The sequence below is a fragment of the Talpa occidentalis genome, unplaced genomic scaffold, assembly GCF_014898055.3.
Source record: "Talpa occidentalis isolate TD23 unplaced genomic scaffold, MPIMG_talOcc4v2.1 talOcc4.7, whole genome shotgun sequence".
Taxonomy (NCBI): domain Eukaryota; kingdom Metazoa; phylum Chordata; class Mammalia; order Eulipotyphla; family Talpidae; genus Talpa; species Talpa occidentalis.
This window is the reverse complement of record NW_023605083.1, coordinates 125,254,197-125,277,289: the sequence shown is the minus strand read 5'-3', so window position 1 is coordinate 125,277,289 and position 23,093 is coordinate 125,254,197. Positions and strand designations below refer to the sequence as shown.

At 50.2% G+C, this 23,093-nt stretch overlaps 1 protein-coding gene across 1 annotated transcript in view; it reads left to right on the top strand.

The window, feature by feature from the left end:
- The window catches only part of PECAM1 (platelet and endothelial cell adhesion molecule 1), a 54,265-nt gene that overhangs the window by 17,264 nt on the left and 13,908 nt on the right, over window positions 1-23,093 (top strand). Inside the window, exons 5-14 of the mRNA XM_037492268.2 lie at window positions 961-1,236; window positions 4,224-4,475; window positions 5,790-6,065; window positions 6,800-7,087; window positions 7,671-7,778; window positions 8,894-8,921; window positions 10,263-10,336; window positions 12,300-12,353; window positions 13,651-13,713; window positions 21,670-21,726. Of these exons, the coding sequence (XP_037348165.1) occupies window positions 961-1,236; window positions 4,224-4,475; window positions 5,790-6,065; window positions 6,800-7,087; window positions 7,671-7,778; window positions 8,894-8,921; window positions 10,263-10,336; window positions 12,300-12,353; window positions 13,651-13,713; window positions 21,670-21,726 (1,476 nt within the window). The remainder of the gene's footprint in view (window positions 1-960; window positions 1,237-4,223; window positions 4,476-5,789; window positions 6,066-6,799; window positions 7,088-7,670; window positions 7,779-8,893; window positions 8,922-10,262; window positions 10,337-12,299; window positions 12,354-13,650; window positions 13,714-21,669; window positions 21,727-23,093) is intronic.

Sequence of the window (23,093 nt, the reverse complement as noted above, 5' to 3'; positions counted from 1 at the left end):
TACTTTGCTATTTTTTTTCGTGGGGGTGAAGGTCTACCTCACCATTTCCCGAAGATTCCACACCCTCCTATCTGATTCTGATATTTTATTAAAACAGTGTATTTCAAACTGCTTGATTCATGAAATCAATTTAGTCAATCATGGCCAATATTTTTTTTTTTACATTTTTTTTAATAGAGGCATGTTTTATTTATTTATTTGTTTGTTTGTTTGTTTTGTTTATACATGCACTGGGTACAGTCAGAAGCGCGGGAGGGTGAGAGAATTCACCAGAGCCAGAGCGGGGAGCAGAGCAGGCAGAAGGACCGAAGTACACTGCTGAGGGGAGCAGCGGGCGGCAGGAGAGGTCTGCGCGCCATGTGGGACCCTCCTCTGGTGGCCGGGGAGCAGCCGGGGATCGAACCGGCGCCGCAGAGGCCGCGGGCAGCTTCGCAACCCAGCGCTCAACCGCTGCGCCACCGGGAGGCCCAATCATGGCCAATATTAAAAAAAAAATTGAATAGACTAGAAATCACTTTGTTGGGGCATGTGGTTATTTAAATATGCATCTCCATGAAGCCACACAGTTTACATCATTGTCACTTTTGAAAGTTGAAATATTTACACTGCAATACCATCGTTCCATGAAAGTCCCCTTGGTAGGCATGAGAAGCATCTGTTTCTAGCTGCTGGGGTTGTTTCTGGGGTCACTTGAAGAAGGTTCTAGATGAGATCTAGAGGCGGTGGTTTGGCCTTGAGAACTTCAAGTAGGAGAATTGCAGTAAAAGAGGCTGAAGAACGAACAAGAAGGGCATGAGCCTCAGATCAGCCTAAACAAAGGTTTTGAGAGGATAGTTTGAATTTTTTTAATCAAAAAGGATAAACAGTGGTTGACCACAAAAACAGCAGAGATGGGAGGAAGCCCTTCTCCCCCTGTCCAGGTCTGGACCTGAATCCAACCAGCTTGTCCTCTGCTTGCAGAATCCTTCACTACTCCCAGGTTCCAGATCAGACCCATGGGGCTGATCACGGAGGGAGATCAGCTCCAGATTAAGTGCACCATCCAGGTCACACACCTGACCCAGGCGAATCCAGAGATCTTAATCCAGAAGGACAAGACGATCGTGGCCCACAGCAAGCAAGGCAACGAAGCCGTCTACTCCGTGATGGCCATGGTGGAGCACAGTGGCCATTACAAGTGCAAGGTCGAAACCAGCCGCATATCCAAGGTCAGCAGCATCGTGGTCAACATAACAGGTAGGGTTGCTGCCGGTGGGTGCGCGCGCAGGGTGGGACTGCAGGGACCCAGGAGGCCAGTGGTTGCTGAGGCTTCTGCTTGTCTGAATGAAAGGAGGCAGGCAGGGGCGCAGGGCTGGGGGCCCACATGTCAGTGCCAAGGGCATAAGCCTTTTGCTGTAGTGCTTGAGAGTGCGGGTCTGATTCCAACCCTGCCACTCACTACAGCAGTGACCTTGGGTGAGTTATGGAACTTCTCCTTGTCACACTTCATGAGATGGGGATAATGACGGCGTCACCGAGAAGCCTGCTACAGTGGCCCATGGTGACTCTGCTGTACAGAGGCTCATACCGAGGAAGGACTCGGTGAATGTCAGCTAGGGGTTCTGTTACTAGCCATCACATTTATGGCTCCTCTGTGCCAAGCACTATGCCAGACACAGGTCAGGAGGCAGAAAGCATGAGTGAACTCAAAAATAACAGCCACAGGGCCTCCCTGGTGGAGCAAGGGTTAAGACGCAACCTATGAAGCAATCTGCAGCCACAGCAGCACAAGTTTGATTCCCAGACAGCCAGGGAGCTACCCACATGGCGCAGCAGAACTCTCCTGTCTCGCCCGCTGCTCCCCTCAGCAGTGTACTTTGGTCAATCTGCCTGTTCTGTTCCCCACTCTGTCTCTGGCGAATCCTCTCAACCACCACACCTCTGGCCTGTACCCCAGCTCTTGTATGCATAAATAAATAAATCTTTAAAAAAAAATAACAGCCACACTTCCACTTGGTTAAACATTGTACCGTGGATTGATGTACATTTTCCCCATGCTGCCAAGAGCACTTTTTCTCTTGGCCACTGAAAAAAAAAATCTCTTATCCTTCAAGATCAGACCCAAATCTCCCTCCAGCTTCCCAGGCAGAGGGTCCTCACATGCCCCCTTGCACTCTGCCCTGTCTTCACACACCATCATGATGAGGGTCTCTCCCCACCGCTCTGTGTGAGCTCTTCAAGGGCCAGTCTATGGCTTAATTCATCTTACATCATTGATACTCAGCACAGAGCCTGGCCCATTGGGGAGCTCCATGATATCCATTCAACGAGTGAACAAGACTGACCCTCAACCCCCACTACTCCTTGTGAGGGTCCAGCTGGTGTTGCATCTTGTCCTTTATGGACAGTCTGTGTATAAAGTCAGGGTCTTTCCTAACATTTCATCCTAATTGGAAACCATCTTGCATCCACCTCAGGAAAATGGGTTCTATGCTTTACATTTTCGTTTGCATATTTTAAATGAGATTACTTTGGGATTTTTTTCCTAAGCCATTTTTTCACATTTTGGGGTATCTGCCCAGTGGAGATTGTTAACCACTTTAGAAGTTTGTAGCAATTTCTTTGTTTACTTTCCCCCATTCCTGACCTAGAGTTTTTGATGGTGCTGTGAAAACAGACGAGTCAATGCTGGTATGGCGGAAAGGAAGCAGGAGGGAGGAAGGGAGAGAGGGAGGAATTTGTATTAATGACAAGTAGATCTGTTATTGGGATCCCACTTTATTTGAAGTTTTTCTTTATGCCTGTGGAGGAAACCAGAAAGACGTGATAGCCCGACTACGATAGAAATGATTTCCACTGATGACAATGACGGTGTTCATTTTTACCTTCAAATCTGTGTGGCAGGTCAATTCAGAGCCCCAGGCAGCATTTGACTCCCTGACTCCTGCTTGCATTCTCAAATCTCTAGCCTAAGAATGTTCCCCAAGAGAAACTTTGAGTCTCAGTCCCTTTCTCCACATGCAGATATTTCAGAAGAGACTCCTGCTTCCTTTTGCATCAAGGAAGCCAGGGTGCATTTGCTCACATGAGAGGCCCAAGCCTTCGCTTCAGTTAAGTAGTTAATTAGTAACTTCCCTGTAGCTGACAATGAAACATACACCACAACTCTGAAATATCGATATATTTCTGGGAATAGTTAAATTAGGAGAGGATACGATTTCTTGAAAGTCAATTTCATTCTTTATGCCTGCTGACACCCAGCTTAAATTATGAGATTAATAACCCCTGAAAGTGGCATACAGCTCATAGCTTACAAAATGCTTGCCCCCAGGAGGCTGAAGGAGTCATTTGCATCCCTCTCTAGGGATGCTGGAGGTGCTGGAGGGATGGTGGGCAGCTGCCACTTCTTCCCACCCGCACACCCTATGCTGTCATCTGCTTCAAGCCTGCACTACAGCCCCTCCTGCTTCCAGCCTGAGCCCCACCAACCCCATCCATTCTCCTCCCATAGATCCCCTCGCAACAATCACTGATGTGTCCCCCTGACCTCACTCTCCCCATGGTTCTCAATGCCCTGAGATAAATCTCTACTCCAAAGGTGCTCCCAAGGTCCTTCAAGAGCTCCGTTTCTTCCTCTTCTACTTCCGCTATGTTCCAGGCCAATTGAACTTCCAGCTGCTTGAACCTCCTGCCTCTGGCTGCCCTCCAGATGCTGTTCCCCCTGCCTAGGACAATTTCCTTCTGGATAGCATCCCCCAAGGGGCCTCTCCTGAGTCCCCACACCTACATTCAGGCTCCCCTCTCTGGGGTCTGCTGCAAACACCCCATCTAAATCTCTCACTAGATATAAATAGTCTGAAGTCAGGGACTGTATCTTTTTTCACTGCTCTCTCCCAAGTGCCAACCAAGGTGCCCAAGCACAGAGCTGGCCTGAAATAAAACAAGTGAGTGGATGAAAAAATGAGTGAATGCATGAATCATTACTTATTGCATTCAAGTTGCAAAACTTTCCTAATCCATGTCTGTGAGATAAATTAGATTAACAAGACAGGAATCCCTGCCATTGAAATCCCAGGCAAAGAACGTGCCCAGGCTCTGTAATGGTGATATCAGGTATATGAAAAGCAAAGGTAAACTCTCTGCACGAAGTTGAGGGCTAGTTCCGTCAAAAGCAGCTGGGCCAAAGTAGGGTGCGGGTGGTTCCCAGAAACGTCTTATCCCATTCCCCTGCACTGTTTTTCCAGAGCTATTTTCCAAGCCCAAGCTGGAATTTACCTCCACAAGGCTGGACCAAGGTGAAATCTTGAGTTTGTGGTGCTCTGTGCCAGGAGAGCCAACTTCAGCCAACTTCTCCATACAAAAGGGAGAAATGATTGTGTCCCAGACTCAAAATTTCACAAAGATAGCCTCAGCGTCGGACAGCGGGCCATACACCTGCCTAGCAGGCATAGGCAAGGTGGTCAAGAAGAGCAACACGGTCAACATCACTGTGTGTGGTGAGTATACCCTGGCCGGCTTCGAGAGTCTCGGGATTGAGTGGGGAAAAGGAGCGTTATCCCCAGGTCTCACCTTCTCCAGTCTGAAGGCCGATGGGACTGAGGCAGGGTTTGCACTCCAGGGAAAGAGAGAGGAATGAGGTGGAAAGACCTGACTGAAGCAAGTGGGCATTTCTGCTCAGAGCACAGGAGAGAGGCAAGACAGGAAAATGTAGTTGGCCAAGGTCAAGCTCACAGTTTTGTGGTGGCTGTCTGCCTGTGATGCGGCCTCAGCATTGACAAGCCTCTGGCTGCTGGCAGGGCGCCCACTCTAAAGGTCAGGAGCAAACACTGCTAAGTCTGTGCTAAGCTTAAAGGTCTAAGTTGCTGTTTTCAATCCTTTCCTGGCTCACCGGAAGGGCCTGAACTTCCAGGGGGTTGACTGTGGGTACTGAGTCCACTCAGAGCCCCGCTCCTCAGCTTGGACTGCGCATGCACAAGCTGGTTAGGATGCAGCTGGGGTGAATCTGTGTTTCTCACTAGCGCCTTGGGGCTGCTGGGTCCTGGACTACCCTTCTGGTCGAGGGCTTCTTAATGAATGGAGTTCCGGTCAAGTGGCCACCATATTGTCATCATTCAACTGTGGGCCTTTGATTTAACCCATGACTGGAGTTTCTCCAGTCAAGATTTCAGCTTCAGATGAACCAGGATTTTAATCTCTTGTCAGCTCTGTTGCCATCTAACATAAAAGGCAATCATTCAAGAGACAAATGTGGCTCATTACATGCTTGTTCTTTTTGTTGTTGTTCTGGGGAGGAGGTGGTTTCGTTTTCTAAACTTTATACATAAAGAAGCTAACTTCTAAATAACAACCTGCTAGGGTTTGTGTTTCTTGAGGCAGGCAATTTATTTTCAGAAGAGGGTGAGGCTCTGCAAATTTGTTACAAAATATATTGTTTGAGTGCTTGTTTTTTTTTTAAGACTTTTCCTGTGTCTGTGCCTGGGAGGTGTATGAAAATATAAACATGGTATGGGTTGTTGGAAAAGTTATGACGTATTTTTTTCTATGACTTTTTTGACAACCCAATACTTGGGGGGATGTGATGCTGTTCTTGAATCTGTGCCATCCTTGTTTGTTTGGAGGATTTTCTCTCCCTCTACCTCCTCACCACGCACGTGCTTTACCTGTCCGTCTTAAAGGATCATGGTAAACAAAGCAGGAGCCATTTATATTCCCATGGAGATGAGAAAGCAGGAGTTTGGAGAAGGAACCTCTTGGGCTCAATGTTTTGCTTCTGCCTTCAATGCCCTTCAGGTTTCTCTCTCTCTTTCTAGAAATGCTCTCCAGGCCCAGGATTTTTCATGACTCCAGGTCCGAGGTGATTAAAGGACAAACCATTGAAGTCAGTTGTCAATCCGTAAATGGAAGCTCGCCTATTTTTTATTATCTTTTGAAATCAAGTAACATCTTGGACAGGCGAGACCAGAACTCAAACGACCCCGCAGTGTTCAGAGATAACCCAACAAAAGACGCCGAGTACCAGTGTTCGGCAGACAATTGCCATTCCCACACAGAGATGGTCAGCCACGTTCTTAGGGTCAAGGTCATAGGTAAGTTGCTAACTCGCTGTGCTGTGAGGAGTCATGTGGGATGGGGGCTTCAGTTCATATTTTCAAAGGTTTGGGGTGGCCCAGGGGTTGAGTGGATGAGAGAAGCAGGAGACATTTGTGCAAAGGTCACAAACTTGACATGTGGCAGGACCCAAGGGCCTGGAAGGTGTCCGGTGTGGCCAATGTCATCTCTGTTCAGAACCTCTGAAGCAAAATACTAAAATACAAGAGTGTCCTGCCCTCAGGAAGCCTGAGCACGTGGGCTCGCTCAGCATTTGCTTCTACTTTGGATGAACCAACATCCATCTCTGAGAATCATAGACCCTTTGTCCAGCACCGGCCCCAGTGGGCAGACTTTGTCACAAGGGGAAACTGCAGCAATCAGAGCTGCAGGCTGTGGTCTCATGGGACGCTTGTGCTCAGAGAAATCTACCATTGTCCAGGTAGATATTTTCCTTGGAGCTCTTATACTGCGCCCCTCGCATCCACGCACGTATTGATGACGGCAGGAGGACAGGAGGCATCCAGTGCCACCCTGTGGGTCCTCTGCCATTGCCCTTGTGGGGAACTCTGGGAGGAAGCTTGAAGAGTGATAGCTGAGGGGAGTCTCTTGAGTAAGGGGCACAGCGCCTCTTTGGCCAGCATGGAGGGGGCCGGCCCAGAAGCAGGGACTGTGACATTCCTTCTCGTCCCCCTTTTCTTTCCTTGGCGCTAACCTTTTCCCTGTTTTTCAGCCCCGGTGGATGAGGTCACGCTCGCTCTCCTGTTTGATGACGTGGTGGAGTCTGGGAAGACTATTGCACTTCAGTGCTCTGTGAATGAAGCGTCTGGTCCAATCACCTACAGGTTTTACAGAGAAGAGGAGGGCAGGCCCTTCTTTGAAACCTTCTTGAATGACACCCAGGCCATTTGGCACAAGCCAGAGGCTAGCAAGGAGCACGAGGGACAGTATTACTGCACAGCCTTCAACCGAGCCAACCGGGCCAAGAATGTCCCCCAGAGCAACATCCTAACTGTCAGAGGTGAGTGGGGATGTACAGGCGAGAGGTAGTGTGGGTTCTGAGGTCAGGCCAGAAAGCACACCTCTTGTCAGAGGAAGTGGTGGGAGTTCAGTGCATCTTGCCGAAGAGGAAGAGACTGACATCCAGGGTCTTCAGGTGCAGGTGACAGAAATCTACTCAAATTCAGAATAGAAGGTGAATGAGTATAACAAGGAATTAGAAGAATTTCACACAGTCTGAATTCCAAATTCTCAGCAGAGAGATAGCAATGAGGCCATTTTGCGTCAAACATTCACCCATAGACCCTCTACAGCCATGGGGATTGGGTCATGCAGAAGGGAAATCCTTTAGGGGAGCCCACCTATGTGGGGAGAGGGTGGTTTCCTAGACAAGGGGGCAGCTGAACACATCCCAAGGAGTCTGGTCAGTCCCGAGGTCCTTCAGCCCAAAGCTGATTCTAGCAGACGCCACCATGTCTGGGCCAGCAACGGACACGAGTCCCTTCAGGTAGAGGCTCCGGGTAAGATGCTGGTTATGAGGCCTGTGAAAATCGTCATATTTGTTGCTTAAGGGTGATATTATTTCTTGTTTACTTCATTCCTAGTCTTTTTTGCCCCCTGGAAGAAAGCTCTCATCGCAGTATTTGTCATTGGTGTGATCGTTGCCGCCTTGATACTTGGGGCCAGGTACTATGTCCTGAAGAAAGGCAAAGGTGAGCGCAGGGCCCCCCTCTCCCGACAGGGCAGCCTTGCCAGGGAGGCCACGGATGGGCTGCAGTTTCTGGGGGGGTGGGTAGGAGCCACTGGAGCTGCACCCCAGTGGGGCTGAGGAGACGCCCCCACTGTGACTGTAGAACTTTTCCTGAGGGCGTCACCATGACCAAAAATTTTGGCCTGGGTGGGCTCCTGGATTTAGCCAGGCTAAATCCACAATAAAAATGCTAAATGAAAAATCCTTAATGAAAGTGATCGCTTTTCTAATTGTGCACCCAGGAAAGAGATATGGGGCCAAGTTGCATTGACATGTGGTCAGAAGAAGCTATTCCTGTGGATTTGGCTACAGCTAGACCTGTAGTTGGTAGAGAGCAGACTGTGAGCATCACACACACACACACACACTCACAGATGTTGAATATTGTCCTATTAATTTGTCGGCTGGGCCATGATTTCCACCCTGTGCTTGGGGTTAACCACACAAGAAGGAAAACCAGGATCAGCCACCAATTCCCAGGTACCAGGCTCAAGGTCAAGGGCACAACACCAGTAAATTTGGCAAGTGCATCTTGTGGGATAAGGTGGGCTCTGTTGCAACCCCTGATGCTGCTGCCTGGGACCAGAGGGGTAGCTGGGAGGAAGATGGATCCTGGGTTTCATGCAGAGCAGGAAACTACGACTCCTCTGGAGGCAAGGCTCCAGAACAAACCCCAGCCCAAGGCTGACCCTGACCTTGGTCCCAGGTCAGCATGGAGTTAGGGAGCAATTTAGCTTTTCCTTTTCAGAATGGTCTTGAATCCAAAAGACAATTGTCCATTTATCAGGCTAATCGGGTTCCTGCCCCCATGTCTTCATCTCGATCAAATCCCTTGAAGGAAAATTGCTTTTTATGGAAACAATCAAAATGTCAAGTTTCAGGGACAATGGTGTGAAATTTCTTGGTAATGAGACCTGCTTTGTTTGTTTATTAAGTGGGACTGTGTTTGACTTTCTTTTCTCTCCTTAATGGTATTGAATCTTCCAGAAAGTCAAATATTGTTGACATGAATGCTCCTGTCTGTTGTGGACGGGAGTACTTTATACTGACTTTGGATTTTCTCTTTCTCTCTTAAAGCCAAGCAGATGCCAGTGGAGATGTCCAGGTCAGTGGATGTGGAGGGGGTGGCTGCCTGGGGAGCATGGACAGGCTTGTCTCTAGGGAGTCCTTGGAATTAGAACATTTTCAGTGATTCCTGGAAAATTCAAGAAAAATTAAGGACCTTGGGTGTGAATCGTGTAGAGCTGCATGTGTTTGTGAATGCGTGTGTGTGTGAATTTTTGTCTTAATGGAAGACTGCCAACTCTGCTTTCATGGGAAGGAATAGCTGTATACTGAGGTCATGTCCTTCCTACACTGTTCACTTGTGAATTCCCCTATTCTTATGAAATTATAATGGTAACAGATGGAATTTAAAAAATGTACTTACTTGGCAAAATAGAGTTAGTCTGAAAAAATGGTTGTGTTATTTTTATTGTTTCTTGAAATCCAAAATCTGGAAGTATGGACAGGGTAGCTCTGTTGCCCCGGAGACACAGTAGCACGGGATGAGGAATTTAGAGGGTTGGGATTCACCTGATAAAAGGTTCCTTTGGTTCTGACACTTTAACAGCAAAAAGTATTTGCATGCAGCACAATTTTTTTTTAAATAATGGAAACATTTTTAAAAATGATTTATTTATTTATGCATGTAAGAGCTGGGGTACAGGTCAGAGGTGTGGAGGGTGAGAGGATCCACCAGAGACAGAGTGGGGAGCAGAACAGGCAGACTAACTGAAATACACTGCTGAGGGGAGCAGAGGGCAAGTCAGGAGAAGTCTGCTGCGCCATGTGGGTTGTTCCCTGGCCGGGGATCAAACTCATGCTGCAGAGGCTGTGGATTGCTTCATAATGTGGTGTTTAACCCCTTGCACCACCAGGGAGGCCTGCATGCAGCACTATTAATAGCAGCTAGGTCCTTGAAAGACAGTTGGAGGGAGAAGATCTGGTCTGTCCACAGAGTGGGATTCAGCCACAAGATGAAACAGCCATTTACAGGAAAAAAAAAAAAAAAAAGAGGGGGTTCCAAGCAATTCCAGATGACAAAGATGAATAGTGGACATTGACCTAGCAGATGATCTGACCAAGTGAAATGCTTACAAAAACTAGCAGACACTAAGACATGAACTGAGGCTCTGGGGTTAAGATGGATGGCGGAGAAAGGGATAAAGGGATAGAAAGGATGATAATGGGGGGGGAAAATAAAATATTTACTCTAAAAACCAAAAGATTTTTGTCAAAAGAATCTTAGAATTGAAACCAGTATTTTGCAAACGAGAGAATAGCCTTCCTCATTTTGGAAACTCTTCCTGGTTTTCTCCTGGTCTTTCCTTGATTATTTTGTTGGTTTGGGGTTAAAGCCAACAAAAATGTGATCTATTTTTTTCCTTTTTGATTTCCTTTCAAGGCCAGCAGCGCCACTTCTGAGCTCCAATAATGAGAAGATGTCAGATCCCAACATCGAAGCCAACAGACATTATGGTAAATCCTGGTTTTCTGCAGTTGCTGAGAGTTTTCCCAGCTGGCTACACACTCCCTCCCCCTCCCAGAGCCAGAATCTGTAGGCCTGGGGTTCAAGTTGAAAGGGAAGCCCTGACTTCCAGTAGAAGCACCTAATCTAATCATCTGGTGAGCTAATAAGCAAAACAAAGACCTCAGAAGAAAGACAGAACATTCTACTCTTGTTTCACCTCCTTCTAAACATCCTGAGAATGAAAGGTGGAGAATAACTATAGTGCCAGGACACCCATTCTGGGTTATTTTCAAAGTCTTTGAATATTGCCCAGATGTAATCATTCTTTGTAAGAAACCAGGCATGAAATGAAGGCACTGGTGAAGTATCTACTCAGGTGAAATTCTTTATTAAAAGAATAGGACAGTTTTATATCAGACTTGCCATGACAGAAGGCCAGTTTAAATATTTCATTGTTACTAGAGGAATTTAAAATAAAATAATAAAGGAATGCTTGGTTAAAAGGCTCAATTTAAGGGCCTCCCTGGTGGCGCAGGCGGTTGAGCGCAGTGCCGTGAAGCTGTCCGCAGTCTCTGCAGTGCTGGTTCGATCCCCACCGGCCTTGGAGCAACCCACATGGCCAGCAGGGAATCGAACTCGTGCTGCAGAGGCTGTGGATAGCTTCACAGGTTGCGTCTTAACCCCTTGGCCACCAGGGAGGCCCCCAGTTTTCTTTCTTTGGGAATAGAATTCATATTCTTTTCTAAGAATTCTTTTCTAACAGTGTCCCAAAAATCAAGAACATTTTAGGATATTCCTTTAGTAAGGCACACATGAGAAATATGTCTTAAGTATGAGCAATTCTTATGATATTGAGTCACAAACTCTAAAAACATAAAGTAAAACATTTGTTATCACAGAAGCGATGTACAAATAAAGAGAAGAAAGCAGACACCTCATCTAAGACACTAGATTCAGAAAAGAGTGACTATGTAGCAAAAGGTAATCAAGTGCTATAGAGAAAATATTCTTTTTTGATATATTTGTATTTGATTATACATAAATACAAAGATACTTTAAATGCTTAAAATAGTATTTCCCCTATAATTTCCAAAATGCAAGAAATACTCATTATATTGTCTGTGCGTGGATTATTTCAGTTTATGACTATATTTTAGTAGCCATAAGAACAAGAAGTTGGTTTACATACCTAATAGAAAATGATGCGTTCATCAGGGATAGTATTTACATCACTTTCAAGAATTCTTTTTAATAAAGAACAACATAATAAAGGCTTTCCTGGTGGCGCAAGGGTTTAAGTCTCAGCACAATGAGGCTATCGGCAGCCACTGCAGCACTAAGTTTGATCCCCAGCCAGGGAGCTACCCACATGGCATAGCAGACCTCTCCTGCTCCCCTCAGCAGTGTATTTCAGTAGACCTGCCTGTTCTGCTCCCCACTTTGTCTCTAGTGAATCCTCTTGCACACACACCCCCCCCACACACACACCTCTGGCCTATACCCTAGTACTTGGATGCATAAATAAAATAAATCTTTAAAAAAAGAAAACAATAAAAAAAGACTTAAAATTTTTGCACGGCAAAGTGGCCGCCTTGGGGTACTGCAATTGCTTTAAAACTTTTCTGAGTTCTCCAGCTGGGGAGTTGCTTTATCAGCATCCTCATATTCATGGTCACTGGGTCATCCCTTCTAAAATTAACTTTTGTTTCCAATGAACTTGTTCCAAATGAACATTTCTGAATTCTGATCAGTTCAACCACAGAAGCATCCCTCTATGGCATAGTAGGTCGGATGGGGCTCCAGGGGAACCGGGTCGGGGGGGGCAGTCCAGAACTACCCTGCTAGTTGCCAACCCCACTCTGGAGAAATTGGACTTTACTTCCTTTGTTAGCAGCACTGACTTTTTATATAGTTTATATAGAAAACTAGAATTTCCATTGTCATGGATCCTAATTCTTATTTTTCAACTAGGTTACAATGAAGATGTTGCAAACCATGCAAGGAAACCAATAAATGACAACAAAGGTAATTATCTAATTAAGTCTTTACATTATTATTAGAAATCTTTACACAAAGATAGACCCCTAGGAAAGGAACCCAAACTCTTAAGGCCTATGAATATTGTCCCAGCTCTCTTACCCACCCTGTCACTGGCTGATACATAAAATGGAGTTGCTTTCTCCAGAGTGTCCTTAATGAGGGAAATCACCTAAATTCTAGTAGAAAATAACTGGCTTCTACCCTAAAAGGAACTTCCTGATTCAGAAGGGGCTACTGAATAAGGTAGGAGTTGCTCTTCTTTCTTGGATAGTAGAGGCAGAAGGTAACTTTTTAAAAAGCATCAACCACAGATCATCACGCTGTATACCTTAAGTTTCCACTGTGTTCTATGTCAATGACCGTTCAACACGATCAGGGGAAAGTGTCGGGGAGCGGTGGGGGCATGCACAGGGTACTTCAAAGGTAGCTCTTTTTCTTTAAAAGATTATTGAATGTTTGGATGTATGTTTTACTTACAACTTACAAATATGTTGTATCTATATATTCATTTTATATTCAATAAAAACAAAAAGTACACTCCAAAAAAATAAAATAGCACCACTGCTTATTTTTGAAGACAACAAGAGTTTGCTTCTGCCTAAAGCACTGAAGGATAAGCCAAATAATTTTTAAAAATTCCTTTCCCCTAGGGCTGCTACCCTGGGAATCAAAACCCTGTAGGGGCTCAGGGATTCTATAAACACCCCCTGTCCTTGACTGTAGAATCGCTGTTTCAGTTGCTACTGAGGAACCCCAGTTCTCTAGGGCTTCAAAATTGAAACAGTAATGTTATATTTTGCACTGAAGACAAATGAATGTACTAGATTTCTCTGTAGTGTCCCAACAGCTCTCACTAATTTGTTTTTCTAGGCTTGTACCTCAGACTTTCAAAACATTTTCAGTTGGGGCCCCTACTTCCAATTTCTTGAGATCCTCTCCATCTTGGAGGTACCTTTCTCTGCCTGTGGCCATGGAGTGGGTTAGCAGAGGTGACTGCTGTGACTGGTGCTGGCTGTTTTCTGTTTTACTGAGCATTTACAGATCTACTGTGGAAACAACAGCAACCCAGGTTGGGGTGTCTTTCCCCACTGAAGGGGTGCAGGTGTCTTTGCCACCTCCCTCAGCCTGAGGTTTCACACCTACATAGAATGAAGTTCAGCCCGTGTCTGGCTCCCCCTGTAAATATTAATCTTTTGAGTAGGAATCTCTAATGTGGCCTGAGGTTGCCCCCCGCTGCCCCAGACCCTGTCTAACCCCAGGGAGTTGTGGTTCTTTTGAGCAGAGCCTCTGACCTTGGACGTGGAGTACACAGAAGTGGAAGTGACCTCCCCAGAGCCTCACCGAGGTAAGGCGCTGGCACACCCCAACCCACCCCACCCCCACCCGCGATCTCGTAGGTTCAGTTCTGCTTGTGGATAGGCCTGCCGGCACGCAGCGGTCTATGCTGTGGCCCAGAGTCTGGTCACCCCCAGTAGCTCAGAAGGGAGGTGATCAGTGAGACCCCCTGGACATGTCATGGGCAGGAGCCATGACACGCCCCCCCTGCTCCCACCCCCCCACCCCCCCTTGAAGGTATACAATTTCATTAATTATCACTGACCAAACCTCCAGCGGTGGGTGTGTGTGTGTTTGAGCGTCACTCAGAGCCAGGTGCTCACTGCATGCTAGGAGGTGTCTCTGGAGGGACGGCCTCCCCGTGGGCGTTTGGACTTTCTTCCAGAGCTACATCCCTTGCCAAATTTTGCTGAAAAGTTGTTCACAGGCTGAGCCTGTATTTCTGAAATGCTTGTTTTAAGGAAGCAGGGGGGTTGCCATTTATAGGGACAGTTGGAGAAAGGGATTTGAAAACAGAAGCCCCTTTGATGTAAACAGCGGCCTGTCACACTTTGAGGTGTGCATGTGTGTGTGTGCATGTGTGTGTGTTTCTCTCAGGGCAGGCTGCCCGGAGGTCTTCAGTCTAGTTCTCCGCTGGGGAGACTGACTCGGAGTGGGGTGGTCCCCAGCAGACACTAGACTCCAATCTCAGTTGCTTTTGGCCCCCAGAGGCCCCTGCTCACTCACAGGAAGAGCTGCCCAGACCCAGCCTGCTGGCAAGCGAGCCAGGCTGGGTCTGGGCACCCCTCTTGCTGGTGAGGATTAGGACAGGCAGGCCTGAGATGACGTTTCAGACCAGGCTGTGTGACATGAGCCACGTGGCCGTGTGACCCTCTTGTTACTTCTTGCTCCATGATCTGAGAGGAATTCGGGGTTTCTTCCTCCCTCCCTTGCTTAGTTTCTGGGGACCATGTAGGAAGGTGGGTGCACAGAACCCTGCAAGCAGATGACACCCCCAGGCCTGCACTTCCAGACCAGGCTGCGGTGGGAGGGCCGGGGCGGGGCAGGTCTCTTCCTCTTTGTTTCATTGTAAAGCAATTCAGCAAAGGGACCTTTGGCCCCTCGTGGCGGGAAAGCCCAAGACAGCCCCGGAAAGCAAGGAACCAAGAACTAGATAAATAGTGTGAGGTCACAGCACGTGCTCCGGAGGATGGGGGCTAGGGGAGGGCCGGAAAGGAGTGTCTCTTCTGGCTTGGGTGGTCCCAGAAGGCTTATTAGAGGAGTGGCGTTTAAGCTAGGCCACTGGGGCCGCTGAGAAGGTGACCCCAGGGGAGGACGGTAGGAGGACCCAGGAGACAGGAAGGCCGGTGCAGGGTGGCTCGCGGAAGGGTTTGAGAGGAGATGTGTCTGCACAGAGAGCGGAGGGAGAGGGGGCAGAGGACTGGGGGGTGGGGCACAGGCCTCTGAGGTTCCCTGCATCCTCATCTCAGCAGATCAGGGGGGCTTTGGAAGCCTTTAGGCTGGCCCCTTCTTCCTTCTTTAAAAATGCTTGTGAATGATGGCTTGAAGGGGACACGAATGGACAGGGGGAGACCAGTGTGTGATCAGATGGGGGAGCCACTGTGAGGGATTCTCATGTATTTTGGAAACACATCACAGCATTGCATGAAAAACTTAATGACCAGGGATGGGAAACAGGGTAGCTACAGGGTTGCTACAGGTTGACTGGGGGGCACAGGCTGGTGGGGGGGGATCTGGCCCCAAGATGAGACCCCAGATCCTGGTGCTCACAAGCAGCCTGGGCGGGCTGTGGAGATGGGACAATAGGCCTTCCCTAGTCCAGTGATGGCCTCCTCGGCCACCTGCATCCTGGGTTCTGCCCAGGAACAGCTGCTTACTTCCTCTTTACAGGGAGTTCAGGCTTGGAAGAAAATTTTACCGAATCCCTTAAGGCGAGAGTCTGTTTCCAGGTGCCCCAAATTCAGAAACATGGCTCTATTAAACAGACCAAGAACTTTATTCCCTGATAAGCAATAGAGAAGGAGCACCCAGAGCTTCAGGGATGGGTCCCTTTTACTTGGGGGACTGGCCTCCTCCCAATTTGCACGTCATGGTTTTGGGTGGAGTCTGGACGGTCATTGCCAGGATGTCTCTTCACGCGCTGGGCTGCACTCTGCACAGGTCCCTCCTCTCCCTTCTCCCCTCCTCCCCATACCCTTGTCCTTGCCCCCTCCCCGCTAGGCACCCAGCCACCATCTTGGGAGTGACCAGGAGGGTCCACTTCTGCGGTTCCGCCTCTCCTAGCTCTCACTCCCCAGCAAAGGCACAGCTTGGTGTAATTATCTACCCCAGAGTTACAGAATCCCTCCTCTGTTTCATTCTGTTCCTCACCTTGAGGGGGACAGGGCAGAGATCACTTTTCTTAGATTGCATTTTATTTATGGGCCTGTGCTTTCAAAAGAACTGGGGTGAGAGGACAGAGCTGCCCAAAGATTTTGAATGTGTGAGGGGGAGCCCCACCGTGCTCCTGACCCTCCAGGCCCTCTGAGCCCCCTAGCACAGTGGTGTGGGGCTCTGGCAGGGACATAGGGACATTCTGAGACCCACCCCCAGCCCCAGTGCCCACTGCCTCTTGGGGTTGCTGGGCCTGATTCCTGGAGTGTTGGGGCTAAGGAAGCTGATGCAGGGAGATGGAACCGGGATTCTTTTTGCTTTTCTTTGGGAATATTTCCACGTTTGTAGCTCCTGGTTTCCTTTTTCTTGCTTGAGGAAGGGAAGGGGTTGGAGGCCTCCTAGGACTTGGTGGAGCAGCACACTGTCTGCCTAACTGTGCAGCTGCTGGGTGCAGCCACTCAAGTCCTCACCTCCTTCCAATTTGAACAGAGGGCCTCAGGAAGAGCTAGAATGATACTTGGGTGGAAATGGTGAGTTTCTAGAGAATTCAAGTTGGCTTCTCTGGACCCTCCTCCTGGCAGCTAAGGGACAGTGGGGGCGGGCAGGCTGGCCTGTGAGCTCTCCCCCTGCTTTCAGATGAGGGGGCATCACTAGATGAGGAAAGGGCTTTGCGTGTTCAAGGCCAGTTATGAGACAACTTGGCCTGGTCTCGGCCAACCAGCCTCTGTCCTCAAGGCCTCCCTGTAAGGGCAGGACAGGCCACTGAGCAGGTTTTCTGATCCAGCAGACCAGGTAAAGGAGGAGTCAGAGTCCTCAGTGGTTTTTGCAGGTCTTTAACTGGGATTTACCAGGCACACAGCAGGCCGGGGTGCTGGGGGCCGGGAGGCTGGCAGGCCTCCCGGCCCCCAGCGCATCCTCACTCCAGCTGGGCTCTGGTCTTCTCTCGGCTTCCGTTCGTTCTTGGCTTCTTCCTCGGCTTCGGCTTCTGCTGGCGTCCCCGCGACGCCGCCCTTATAAACTCTGTCTCTCAGCCCAGGTGGACCCACTGCAGGTGCCGCCATCAGGCATGCATTCAGGACCACAGGGTTCCCTCATCTATCCTGATGGCGGGAGAGCAGAAAAGCCTGATACCTTTTCCTTACCCTATATGTCTTAGAAATAAAATGGCTTCTATTCTTCTGTAAGGGCAGGAATGACACGGAGAAGGTTTTCTGATCCAGAAGACCGGGGTAAAGGAGGAGAGTCCTGGAGGCCTCAGTGGCTTTTGCAGGCTTTTATTGGGATTTACCAGGCACACGGCAGGCAGGGGAGCAGGGGGGCCGGGAGGCTGGCAGGCCTCCCAGCCCCCAGCAAGTCTTCACTCTATCTGGGCTCTCCGGCCTTCTCTCTCTCTGGGCTTCTGCTCTGCTTCTCTGCTTCCTTCTTGGCTTCTGCTGGCATCTCCGCGACGCTGCCCTTAAAAGCCCAGTCTCAGCCCAGATGAATCCCATCTACATATGCCCGCACCCTACTCCAGGTGCCCGCCATCAGGCATGCATTCGGGACCACAGGCTTCCCTCATCTATCCTAATGGGGAGAAGGCAGAAAAGCCTGATACTGATACTTTTACCTTACCCTATACTCCCCCAGCACCGTTGGGGTGGAGGTGGGGGAGGGGACCGCATCCAGCTCTACCCTGGCTGGTAGCTGACCAAGTGGTCACTTGGGGGTGGAGGAAGGGCAGGAAGGAACTCTCAAGCCCGGTATGCTGCAAGCTTGCTCGCAGGCTAATTGCTGGGAAAACCCCGTGACGTTGAAGCCCACTGGTGCGCTGTCAACAGGGAAAAAACAGAAGCCAAAATATAGCTCTGTCCGGAAACGCCCCTGACAGCTGAGACAAACAGCCTGCCAGCCTGTTTTAGTCATTAGCAGGCAGCTGCTGCCCAGGGGCAGCGAGGGAGGAGGGGCAGGAGTGATGAGCCACTGACCCCCACCCGCCCCCATCTGAGCTGGGCAACCTGGAGGCAGCAGGGAACCACCTGGCAGCAGCAGCTCCAGCGGCTCTGCCACGACAGGCAAAGCAGCCACTGCCCTGGCTGATGTGCAGAGTTGTGTGGTGATGGGGTCCCCCGGGTGACCAGGGTGGTCCACAGCTACCCCATATGTGCAGGTGGGCAGGCGAGTTCATAAGGGTCTCCAGACCCCAGAGCCCTGGCTCCAGTCCTTCCCCACTGCTCCCACCTCCCATGGTGGGGCTGACAGGGAGCCCTGGGCCTCATCTGCCGTGTTTATCCGCTATCACAGCATTGTTGTCCCGCCCGCCCATCCACACGGGCGGCCTGCAGTGTCACAGGGCACCAGGTCCGGCTCACCTTCTCCTCCGCTGCCCTGGTAGGCACACAGTGGTTTTAGGATCGTACTGAATAAATGACTTGCCTGGGCCTGACATGGAGCAGAGTCCCTTGGGGATGTGGAGGATCCCCCAGAAGATATGGGGATCCCTGAAACTTCCCTCCACACCCCCAAATCTGCTGTTGTGGAGGGAGAGTAGGGTGCTCTGGGCAACTCTGCTGGCCTCTTAGAGAAGGCAGGGTCCCCCCAGGGCCTGGTGTCTCAGCCACTCTGTTGAGTGCCAGCTCCTCCTCAGCACCCTTTGGGAGTCACCACAAGGCCTTATGTGAGGCCCTGGCCACACCAGGTACTCCTAGTTCTGCTGTTGGGATCGGAACCAGTCTTTCTTCTGGTGTTCAGGCCCTGACACAGGAACCACCGCCATTCAGTGTGTGATGAATGAATGTGATTTTAATCCTAAAACTAAACACCTCAGGGATCGGGTTGATTAGGCCAAGAACTTCCTGGGGTGGGCGTGAGAGTAGGGATAGAAGGGCTGAGGTAGAGACAGGTACAGGGATGTGGTACCTTCTCTATCACCTCAGGCCCTTCCAGCTGCCCCAGGTTGCTGTGCCAGGCCTGGGGTTGGGGGCGCACGAGACTTCCAGCACAGCCCAGAACTCCAGGGGAACAAATACTGTCCAGCATGTTGTGGGCAAGTGTCCCCAAATTGCTGTGTGAGCAGAGGGCCTATGGAACTCCTGGGCACAGGGACGGGGGAGTGCATGAGGGCCTCTGTGCTGGAATGCTGGGGCAGCGCTGGTCCTGGGAAGGGAGGATGAGGAGCAGTGAGGCCGAGAGAAAGGGCCATGCGGGCTGTCCCTGGAGTGGTGAGTTTGTTGTAGAGCAACCCCAATACAAAACGGGGTGCCTGACTGTGGGTCCTCACCCGCGTGCTTAAAAGGACTTATCAATGCTCTACTGCAGGCACACGCGAAAGGTTAATAAAAGGTTTATTCACAAGGGAAGGGGAAATGAGGAAATGGACAGCTCAGGGAGAAAAGTGGGAGACAAAGTTTTAAATGCGTCCTACCCGATCCGCCGATCAGGAATCCCAAAATGGCACTCTGAGAGCTGGCTGCAAGCCAGGAGCGGTGAAGCCAGGAGGCGAGTGATAGCGAGCCCCCCAAGGCCCACGTGTTTTGTTTTTATATCCACCCTGGCTGCCCAACTCCACCCTCAGGTCCCAGCCACCCTCCCTTTGGTGGTGATGGGATTTGTCTTTCCCAATGTCCTGATGGCTTTAGTCTGGAGTGGGGGTGGGGTCCACAAAGCCTGTATGGGATTAGCTTAGGGCATCATTTCCCCCTAACAAGTTGAGGGCCTCTCGGTGCAGTCAGAATCCAGGGCAGCAGCCTCCTGCCCTGAAGAGACTGCTGGCCTGACCATGCTGGCAGGCCGCTTCCTACCCTGTCTGGAGCTGCTTCCTGAGCCATAGGAGAGAGCCGGCCATGTGGCTGCAGGGCCTTTTTACAGCGAGGCTTCCAGGACATTCTGCAGGTGAGAGAAGGGAAGCAGCAGGCTCCGATCTGCCTCCTAGGTGTGTCTCTGTGTGTCTGTGTCTGTGTGTGCACACACTGGTATGTATGTTTATACACACTGTACATGTGTATGCAAGGCATTGTTGTGTCGGACAACACCACACTGACAAACGGGAGTCGTGGAGCAGGCTACATAATGCAGGATGCTGCTGAAGAGCAAGATCCTGGCCCTTTTATTGACACATGTATTTGGTTGTAAGGAGATTAAGGAGTTTAAAGAAAGGGGAAGGGTGTAGAAGATTAGGGATTGTGAGTCTGCCCTCCAGGCACTTCTTATCTACTTGATGACAGACCTTAATTTCCCCCCCCCACCCATGGTTCTAATCTTTTCAACAAGGCGCTCCACTGATCAGCTTCTGGGGTCCCTTGTCACACATCAGTCCTCGGCCTCCCTCTGCCCCACCCCCACCCCCGGCGTTCCCAGTCATACCTCGTGATGTAAAACTCGGGAGTATGTGTTATGCATCGGTCCTCAGCCCCCTGGGCTTTCTGGACATACCTCATGAGGTACATGTTATGCATGGGTCCTCAGCACCCCCAGGCGTTCCGGACATACCTCCTGATGCACAACCTTCCCGGTGTGGTCCAGCTTTGTGCTCTTGTTTGATTTGAAGGGCTGAAGGGTTGGGCTCCTTTTCCTAACTGGCCGGACCACTTTGACCTAGTTTAGGTGACATAATGGCGGCCGAATAGGCTGCCTAGGAGTAGCAGACCCACAATGCATGTGGACATACTATGAGTGTGTGTGTGTGCGTGCACGCGTGTACATCACCTGATGATAAACACAGGGCTTTTTGAATCCCAAACCCTCGGGTCTCCTCTAGGTGTAATCCACACCCGTCAGTTTATAAGCATCCCCCGTGGAACTTTTTTTTTTTTAGAAGCTGGGGTGGAAGGCCACAGAAGTAGGTGGGGGGGGGGGTAGGAGGACTCACCAGAGACAGAGTGGGGAAGCAGAACAGGCAGACTGACTGAAACTCACTGCCGAGGGGAGCAGCAGGAGAGAAAGGAGAGTTCTGCTGTGCCATGTGGGTCACCTCCCCAGCTGGGGATCAAACTTGTGTTGCAGAGGCTGCAGATAGCTTCACAGTGCTGTGTCTTAACCCCTTGTGCCACCAGGGAGGTTCAGGTTCCCCACCCCCCCCCACAGAACTCTTAACAAAACACCAACACCAAGATGCACCCAGACAGTTCCCTCACAGGTGGCCGTGAGTCTCAGGTGTTGGCGTTTGAAACCAGCTAACCCAGTGGTCCAGATTTGTGAGCAATGTTCAGTCCTGCTGATCCTTAAGTCATAGATGAAGCCTAGGCTCTACCCAGACCTCGGGTCATTTAGAGGCCAGGGCCCAGCATCCTGGGAGGGGCTGACACGGGGACAGGAGGGCAGGGAGAGGGAAGGGGCCTCTGAGATGGAGGCTGCAGGCCTGTGGTGGGTCCCTCCACCGCAGCCCCCAAGGTTCAGGGTTCCCTTGGCCTTCCAGGCTGGGAGTGATGCTGGGTAGACCTCGAAAGCAAGGAAATGCCAGATTTAGGGGTGACAAGTTTTCTAGATGCTCCTGGAGATGGGTACCCATGGGGTGGCGTAGCGGGGTGCAGCCTTGTGGGGGGAGCCTGAGACGTTCTCCAGCGGTGGGATGACTTGGCCCAGAGGCTGCTTCTGACTTGTGCTGCTTCCTCCCCAGGTCTGGAGACGAAGGGCACGGAGACCGTGTACAGCGAAATCCGGAAAACTGACCCTGGTGAGTGAGGGGCCCTTGGCTCCTTGGCCTGATCCCCAGAACCATCCAGGGGGTCTTGGGAGTGAGCAGGAAAAGAGGGAACAAAGAAAGCCAAAAAGAGGTGCTACCTCTACCAGAGTTGACTCTCTCCTGCTGTTACAGGGCAAACCCCGATATAAAATGGGGTTGCCTGACTGTGTGTCCTCACCTGGGCACTTAAAGGGGACTTATTAATGCTAAACTGCAGATACACACACAAAAGGTTGATAAAAGGTTTATATACAAGGGAAGAGGAAATGGGAAATGAATAACTCAGGGAGAAAAAGAGGGAGATAAGTTTGTAAATGTGTCCTACCCGTTTCTGCTGACCTGGAATCCCAATGACCCTCCGAGCTGGCAAAAACCTAGCACACCTCGTGGCCAAGAGGGTGACCTCCCGGCCACATGGCCACTTAAATACCCAAACTGAGAGCCTAGTTGCTTAACTCCGCCCTCAGGTCCTCGCAACCTTCCCTTTGGTGATCATGGGATTTGTAGTTCCAGCGTCGTGGGGGTGGAGTCCACAAAGCCTGTATGGAGTTTGCTCAGGACATCCTTCACCGCTATCACTACCACCCTGTAAAGCAGCCCTGGGCTAATGCACGATTCATCTGTAGACACGAGGTTCTGCCATAGGCCAGGCGAACCAAACCTCCAGCGTCTGCACCCAGCTGACGGGGTGTTGGGCTGAAGCCTGTGCTGGCACCGCAGCCTCTGCAGCACGAGTTCCATCCCTGGCCGGCCAGGGAGCTGCCCACATGCCGCAGCAGACCTCTCCTGACTCGCCCGCTGCTCCCCTCAGCAGTGTATTTCGTCAGTCTGCCTGTTCTGTTCCCCACTCTGTCTCTGGTGAGGCCTCTCACCCTCTGCATCTCTGGCCCAGCTCTTGTATGCATAAATAAATAAATCTTTAAAAAAAAAAAAAAGAGGAAGGACAGGAAAGCTCTTTGAGCGGAGGGCGGTCCTGCGTAGGTAGCCACCGAGGGGCTGACAAGCAGGGGTTTATATAAGTACAGTGAGGGAGGGGAGGGGGCTGCTGTTGGGTGTCTCGGCGTTGTGTCTCTTGCTGATTGGTTGGGACCGTGGGGTCTCCTAGGTTACTGAGGTCCCTGGCCTCTCTTTCCGGAACCAGCTTTGGTGTGTTGCTTTAGCACTGTGTTATTGGATTGGAGGGCACCCTCCTGGTGCCACGATTATTCTACAATCAGGCTGATAAATGGACTTAGGGCACCCGGACTTGGGGTGAGGGAGCACCCTCCTGGTTTCCACTGTTCAGATTGATAAATGGGCTCGGCCGGTGGGGCACCCTCTTCCTGACTAACTACCTGACCCATTCCTAATTCCCTCAT